Source organism: Lycium barbarum, chromosome 10 (genome assembly GCF_019175385.1).
Source record: "Lycium barbarum isolate Lr01 chromosome 10, ASM1917538v2, whole genome shotgun sequence".
Taxonomy (NCBI): domain Eukaryota; kingdom Viridiplantae; phylum Streptophyta; class Magnoliopsida; order Solanales; family Solanaceae; genus Lycium; species Lycium barbarum.
This window is the reverse complement of record NC_083346.1, coordinates 100,875,434-100,883,209: the sequence shown is the minus strand read 5'-3', so window position 1 is coordinate 100,883,209 and position 7,776 is coordinate 100,875,434. Positions and strand designations below refer to the sequence as shown.

Below are 7,776 nucleotides of genomic sequence, written 5' to 3'. Positions count from 1 at the left end.
TAGCAAACCTGTTAACCAAACAATCTCAGCAACTGCTGAAGCCATGCTTCTATACTCATCTTCAGCTGAGCTTGTACTTACTGTATGTTGCTTCTTAGACTTCCAGGAGATTAATGAATGTCCAAGTTGCACAACAAATCCTGTTACTGATCTCCTAGTGTTAGGACATGATGCCCAGTCTGAGTCACAGAATACTATCATCTCTTCAATAGCATTTCTTCTCAGTAGTATGCCTAATCCTGGTGATCTCTTGACATATCTCACTACCCTTAGTGCTGCATCCCAATGAGACTTCTTTGGCATCTGCATGAACTGACTTAAAACTTGTACAACAAAGCAAATATCTGGTCTTGTAATGGTAAAATAAATTAGCTTCCCTACTAACTTCTGATATTTGCCTATGTCTTCCAGTGCTGGATCATCCATCTTTCTTTTTGTTGGGTCATCTTCCTTGTCACATGTTGCATCATACTCAACTGAAGTCGACTTAATAATTGCTTCTAATGGTGTGGAAGCTGGCTTTGCTCCACTAAGTCCCAGCTCTGAAATTAACTCTAGTTTATACTTCCTCTGATTGAGCAGTATCCCATGATTTGATCTCATTACCTCTATTCCAAGGAAGTATTTCAGTACTCCCAGATCTTTGACTTTGAATTGGCCATGCAAGTATTTCTTTGTCTCATCCACCAGGCTAGAAATGTTTCCTGTTATCAGTAGATCATCAACATATATCAAGATGATGACAATCTCACTTCCTCTCTTCTTGGTGAATAATGAATGATCATGGCAACTTTGTGTGTATTCAGCATGTAGAAATGCAGAAGTTAACTTGATGTTCCATTGCCTTGAAGCTTGTTTTAGCCCATACAGTGATTTCAAAAGTCTGCACACTTTATTTTCCCCTTGTCTTTGAAAACCCTGAGGCAAGGACATATATACTTCCTCTTCCAAATCTCCTTGAAGAAAAGCATTGTTTACATCTATTTGAAATAGTTCCCAATCATGTGATGCTGCTATGCTGATCACTGTTCTTACTGTGACCATTTTAGCTACTGGTGAGAAGGTTTCATGATAATCCAAACCTTCTCTTTGTGTGTAACATTTAGCTACCAGCCTTGCTTTTTACTTATCCACCTTTCCATTAGCCTTTAACTTCACCTTGTATACCCATTTGGATCCAATAGGTTGCTTTCCTGGTGGCAATTCCACCAGTTTCTAAGTGTTGTTATCCTCCAGTGCTTCAATCTCTTTCTGCATTGCCTCTATCCACACCTTTTCCTTTGAGGCTTCATGAAAGTTTCTGGGCTTAACAGTGCTAGAAAAACACTTCAAATATGTCTGGTAGGCTATTGATAGATGTGAGTATGATATATGGTCAGAAATAGGATATGCACAATGACTGTTATGTTGAGATGTTACCACATAGTCTCTATGCCAGATGGGTGGTTTGACAGTTCTGGCAGGTCTGCCATGTTCTTCTTCCAATATTGGCATTTGTGCATCAACTTCTTCATGTTGCTGCAGTATGGATGCTATTGATTCTTCTTCCTCTACCTCTTTTTGTGTTGTATGAGACTGTTCTTCATTCATCATTTCTCCTGCCTCAAATGAATCATCATTTTCAATATTGTTAGTATCAAGAGCTGGCACAATATCATCCTGATATGTGGATGGTGCTTGTACCACCTCTTCATGAAAAATTGGAGAAGTATTATCAGTATCACCATCAGAGCTAGGCTCCCTTACTTCAGCAACTTTTTCATGCTGGAGCAAGAACATGTCATCTATGCTGGGGATAAAGTCTTTCTTAAAAGGGAAAAAGTATTCCTTAAAAGTCACATCTCTACTGATGAAGATTGCCTTAGTGCTGAGATCAAATAGCCTATATCCCTTCTGAGTCTCAGAATAACCAACTAGGACAGACTTACTAGCCCTTGGATCAAACTTGTCTCCTTTTGGCAGCTGGCTTGGATAACACAGGCATCCAAATATTCTTAAATGTTCAATGCTTGGTTCCTTTCCAAACAACTTCTCATATGGACTCTTCCCATCTAGGACCAATATAGGAAGTTTGTTGCTTAGATATACAACAGTCCTCACACAGTCACCCCAAAAAATTATTGGAACTCCACTTTGGAATCTTAAGGCTCTAGCAACTTCTAAGATACGCCTATGTTTCCTTTCTACTGTTTCATTTTGCTAAGGTGTATATGGATAACTACTCTGATGAATAATGTCGTGTTGAGCAAATAAATTTGCACAATTAGAGCTAAAAACTCTGTGCCATTATCAGACCTGAGTGTTTTAATGATGCAACCAAACTGATTCATATCAAATTTATGAAATCTGACAGAACACTGAACACTTCTTGTTTTGAATTTATAAGGCAAATCCAAGTATATCTGTTGTAATCATCTACTAGAGTCACAAAATAATGTTTACTATCATAAGTTGCCTTCTTATATGGTTCCCAAAGATCAGTATGCACAATTTGAAAACAAGCAACAGTGTTATGCTTACTTAAAGGAAATTTCAATCTATGATGTTTGGACAAAGGACATACTTCACACCAATCCTGAATATCAGACTCTACTTTAGACTTCAATGATGGAATATGCTTCATTTCACCTCCTGAAGGATGTCCCAACCTCATATGCCATAGGACTCCTTCTTTATTGGGAATGACTGCACTATCAGCTGCATGTGCACTTATATGTCTTGACTCCTGCAATATGTACAGACCATCTCTTTCTCTACCAATCCCCATAACCTTGCCATTGAAGATTCCCTGAAACACACAGAAATCAGGCAAAACAATTGCTGCACAACATAGTTCCTTGGTGAGTTTAGACACTTAGAGCAAGTTAAATTTGAAATCTGGCACATGTAACACATTTTGAATCTTTTGTCCTTCTAAGATCATAGCATTTCCTGCACTTTCTATGTGAGATTTCCCTTCTGTAGGTATTTGTACTTGATTACCTTTCTGGTCAGACAGGTTTCTAAGTGCATGCAATAGTTCTTTAGAAGGTGTTATGTGATGTGATGCTCCTGAATCCACTATCCATTCATATGCTACTGCATTGGACAATAAAAAAGTTATACCTGCTGTTACGCCCTATTTTGAACGGGTCCAATATAGTTTGCAACTTTTCGGTTATTCTAACTGGTTTAAAAAAGTTAGAGTCGCCACCTAATTTTTAAGGGAAATCAGGAAACCTATATGTATTTGCGTGTCTACTCCATTTTTAGTCCACGAAACCTATGAGATTCTAGATAAGGGTTTTATCTACCCCGAGGGGAATGTATTAAGCATCACTCAGAGCCTGTCCGAAGACAATCCTTAAACTTAGTTTAACTGAACACTAGAGGGGGGTCATCTATCCGTTTATCATTATTATTACATGTTTTCAAAATGTTGTGACTTCATGAAAAGCTACACTAGGTGATAATATACTAAGTATATACAGTGTATAAAAATGTATTTATATCAAGTATTCATAAAGAATGTATATTAAAAAAGAATATATAAAAGAGTATAAAGAGAATGTATCTCGTAAGTATAAAAGTGTATCTGTCAGTAGAAAGAGTGTCTATATGTTAGTGTAAAGAATGTATAAAAAATGCAAGAGTATGTAAAATAAACATATCAAGTATATAAAGAATGTATGTCTATGTATATAAAGGAATGTAGGTATGTGAAACATATAAAGAATGTATTTCAAACATAAAAGAGTGTATATCAATAAAAAAAATGTATAAAAAATTGTATAACTAGATATATCAATGCATAAAAAATGTAAGAAGACTTTAAGAATATTCATTAGTGTAGAGATCTTATATAACAAAAAAATTCTGAAGAAAGTGAAGTCGATTTGACTTATTTCTACCGTTTCGTAAAAAAAGTGTTTGTTTAATGAATATCCTATCAAAAGAATTGTAAAAGTATTGGTGAAAAATAACTATAAGGAATTGTGGATAAAAAATGAGTGAAAATGTGTAATACCTTTAAAGAATAAAAGATTTGTAAATGGGCGACTTAATATTTACGTAGCGTCAAAATGTGGATTTAACTTAACTAAAATATGTATTAGTGTACACGAAACAATATAAAATGTAAGTCGTATTAAAAGTGTATAAAGAATATAAAATAAAGGGTGGACTAGTATTTTTGCCTAAACGTCAAAGTGTGAATTTAATTAACGAAGCATTTATACCAAGTCAATTTAATCTATTTATGAAAGTATTGACGGCCTAAGTCTTGCCTAAAGCGAATGACAAATTTTAAGTTAAACAAACAAGGCGACAAGTAAATAAACACCAACCCGTTTTCCAAAAATAAACTTTCCACTATACTACGAGTTTATGTTTTGTACAATTTTAAATAACGCGCGAAAGTAAATACAAACAAGGATTCGATGAAGTCTTCGGGTTCCTTCCGAGTGTCGTCTTCGAGATGTATTTCCGGATACCTGTATAAACACTTCGTAAAAATGTTAGTAAGAGAATAAATAACTATCTAATGAATTAAAGAAATGATAAATAAACTTAAAATAAAAATCCGTCTTTTGTACATGGGAGGCCTTGGAAATCGACGGAAATTTCTTCATTGGCCAAAAGTGTAGTATTTGTAATAAATTGCAAGATGAAAGAAAAATGTATTGGTTAAAATATTTTAAAAAGTCAAGAAGTAAAGGATGTGACATAAAAGTCTTAAAAGGTGATTTGACATAAAGTCCTAAAAAGGTGATTCGACATAAAATATTTAAAAAGGGTATTTGACAAAAGTGAGGGTGAAACTTGATTTGGCCTTAGGATGTAGTGTAAAAGTGTATATGGAAATGATGTATATAAAGGAAATATATGAATATAAAAATAAAAATATATGTAAATGTAATATGATGTAGAGACAATGTAAAGAGCAAAATGTGTAGAGAAAAAATAAAATAGGCATGCAGTGTGATGGTACAAAAAATGTAAAAGAAAATGTTTGAAAATGTATACATGTATAAAAAGTAAAAATAAAAATTGTAGAAACAACATAACAAAAATATAAAAATAATGTATGAAAAATATAAGGATAATGTAGAGACAATAAAGTGCATTCTCTTTAATGAAAAGTTTCTCCCTTCTTCACTTAGCAGTTAGGTAAAGTAAGTATGTACATGTATATGTATATAATGTATGGTATAAAAATATATAAAAGAATATAGAGATGTAAAATGATGTAAAGGAAAAATGTGGGTTAAAGTGGAAAAAAGATGTATGAAAAATGTAGAGAAAATATATGAAGAAAATGTAGAGATAATGCATGAATAAATATAAACAAAATGCATGAATATATGTAAAGACAATACATGAATAAGTGTAGAGACAAATGCATGACTAAATATAAAGACAAATGCAAGAATAAATGTAAAGATAAATGTATGAATAAAAGTAAAGACAAATGCATGAATAAATGTAAACACAAAGGCATGAATAAATATAAAGACAATGAATGTTATGTATATAAAAAATATAAAGACAATGTATGAAAAAAGAAGAGAAAAAAAAATATAAAGAGAGAAAGAAGATGCTAGCCTTGCTAGTCTTCCTATGAAGAGAAAATATGAAGAGTGTAGAGAGAAGAAAAAATATATGTGAAGTAGTGTGAAGTGGTGAAATAATATGAAGACCCATCTCCTCTATTTATAATACAAAATCACCCCTTGTTTTGTACAAAAAATAAAGGACTACACCACATTGTCCCCTTAATGCCACATTTGGTCTTTCAGTTATTGTCCAATAGGGATTTCACCCTTTTAACCAATGTATAAAAATCTATTAACCAATGGATGAAGAACCCAACCCATCACTTCAAATGTCACCTTTTTAAAAAGTGACAAGACCTTGACTTGATCGAATTCTTGCTCTGCGTTTAAGAATTAATTGCTCCGATTTTCTCTACACTGACGGACTATATTAAAAATAGTTAACTAATACATGTATAAATAATAATGTAAATATAAAATATAAATATTAATGTATAAGATACAAAAATGTACTGCTATAAAATAAAAAAATAATTATTAATTGCACAAAATGATAGTATTACGCTGTACATGTGCAAAAATAATGATTCTTAAAAATGACAATAAATTGATAAAATTCCTAAAATAAGGATAATTACCGATAAATTATCGAAAAATGCAAAACTGTGTAAAAATGTTATTTCGTGCTCTTTAACGAATCAAGGCCCCCCGAAACGTTAATTTAAAGCACAACGAGCCAAAAAATAGGTGTCAACACCTGCCATGTTGGACACACACTTCTCAGTTCCTGATTCATCCAACTTGTTCAGCATCTCCTGATACTGTTGTGGAGTGAACAAACCACCAGTTTGATGTTGTGAGCTGCTAGGCTCTCCTGCATGTCCATCAGTGGTGGTTGAGTTTGCATAGGTCTTGAAGTCACCAGATTGTCCTTGTTTATTTTTGCTTTTGAAGTTTGCAGGATATCCAACCAATCTATAACAATCTTTGGTTATGTGTCCTTTGTAATCACAATCTCCACAAGGTGGACCAAAATTTCTTGATTGTGTTGATTCTCTTCTGTACCTATTTCCTTGATTCCTTCCTGCTAGCATAGTTAAAGCCTCTCCATGACCAGTATCCACCACTCCTAAAGCTTTTTGACTTTCTTCTTGTGTTGCTACTGCATAAGCTTCATTTACTGTGACATAATTTCCTTTTGCTAACAAGTTTCTCCTTATGTTGCTATAACTTTCATTGAATCCCATCAGAAACTGTATTAGCCTTTGAGCTTTAAGGTGATCTGTATAATGCTTGGATTCATCACAGCATAAGGGCAAAGGCACAATCACATCCAATTCATCCCAGAGTTTCTTCATCTTAGAATAGTAGGCAGTTCCTGTGTCATTTCCTTGCTTCAAATTCACTATATCATTCCATATATGATAGATCCTAATAAGATTAGATCTGTCAAATCTCTCCTTAAACTCATCCCATACCTTCTTAGCATTTTTAGTATAGATGATACTTGGTATCAACTCACTTGAAACTGTACTTCCTATCCATGATAACACTATAGCATCACACTTCTCTCACAGTTCTTCTAAGTCTCATTTGCCTTTATAGACACTTTTAACACAGTTTCCATTTATGAATCCCAATTTTCCTTTTCCTCTTAATGCTAGTTTCATGGATCTACTCCACAATATGTAATTTTCTGGACCTGTAAGTTTAGATGGTATTAGTACCATACCTGGTACATCTGAGGATTGCAAGTAAAGTGGATGATGATGATCAATGGTGATTGTCGTGGCTTCTTCTCCCATTTTCCTTTGTTTTAAGCTTCCAATTATACTCTCCAATGGAGTTTTGATTTGCGCAGTGTTGATCGAGTGATCACTGCTCTGATCCCATGTTAATTAATCAAATAGAGTCCATGATCAAGCTATGCACTCGACCATGGAGATGCAGTTAAGAGAGATAGAGTAGAGAGAAGATTTTCTTATTCACTTGTATTGAATTAAATTACACAATGGAGGGAAATGAGATATTTGTAGAGTAGTTAGTCCAACTATACTACAGCTGGCATACACGTGATCATTGCACTCAAAACCACATAACAACCTAATGATCACAATCCTAACTAACTCTAATAACCTTCACTATGTGATATACCGAGATATACCTAATATACATCAGAATATACATGCTGTTTTCACAAAAAGAAAAAGTTACCATAGAGTAAGTAGTAAGCTACCAGTAA

At 33.8% G+C, this 7,776-nt stretch overlaps 1 protein-coding gene across 1 annotated transcript; it reads right to left on the bottom strand.

Moving 5' to 3' along the window:
• Window positions 1-1,215: 1,215 nt before the first annotated feature.
• LOC132613193 (uncharacterized) lies at window positions 1,216-7,339 on the bottom strand. Its single transcript, XM_060327239.1, has 5 exons — window positions 7,267-7,339; window positions 6,292-7,071; window positions 2,885-3,078; window positions 2,564-2,788; window positions 1,216-2,199 (listed from the first exon to the last, which is right to left on the bottom strand). The coding sequence occupies exons 1-5, from the start codon at window positions 7,337-7,339 to the stop codon at window positions 1,216-1,218; spliced, it is 2,256 nt and encodes a 751-aa protein (XP_060183222.1).
• Window positions 7,340-7,776: the final 437 nt, after the last annotated feature.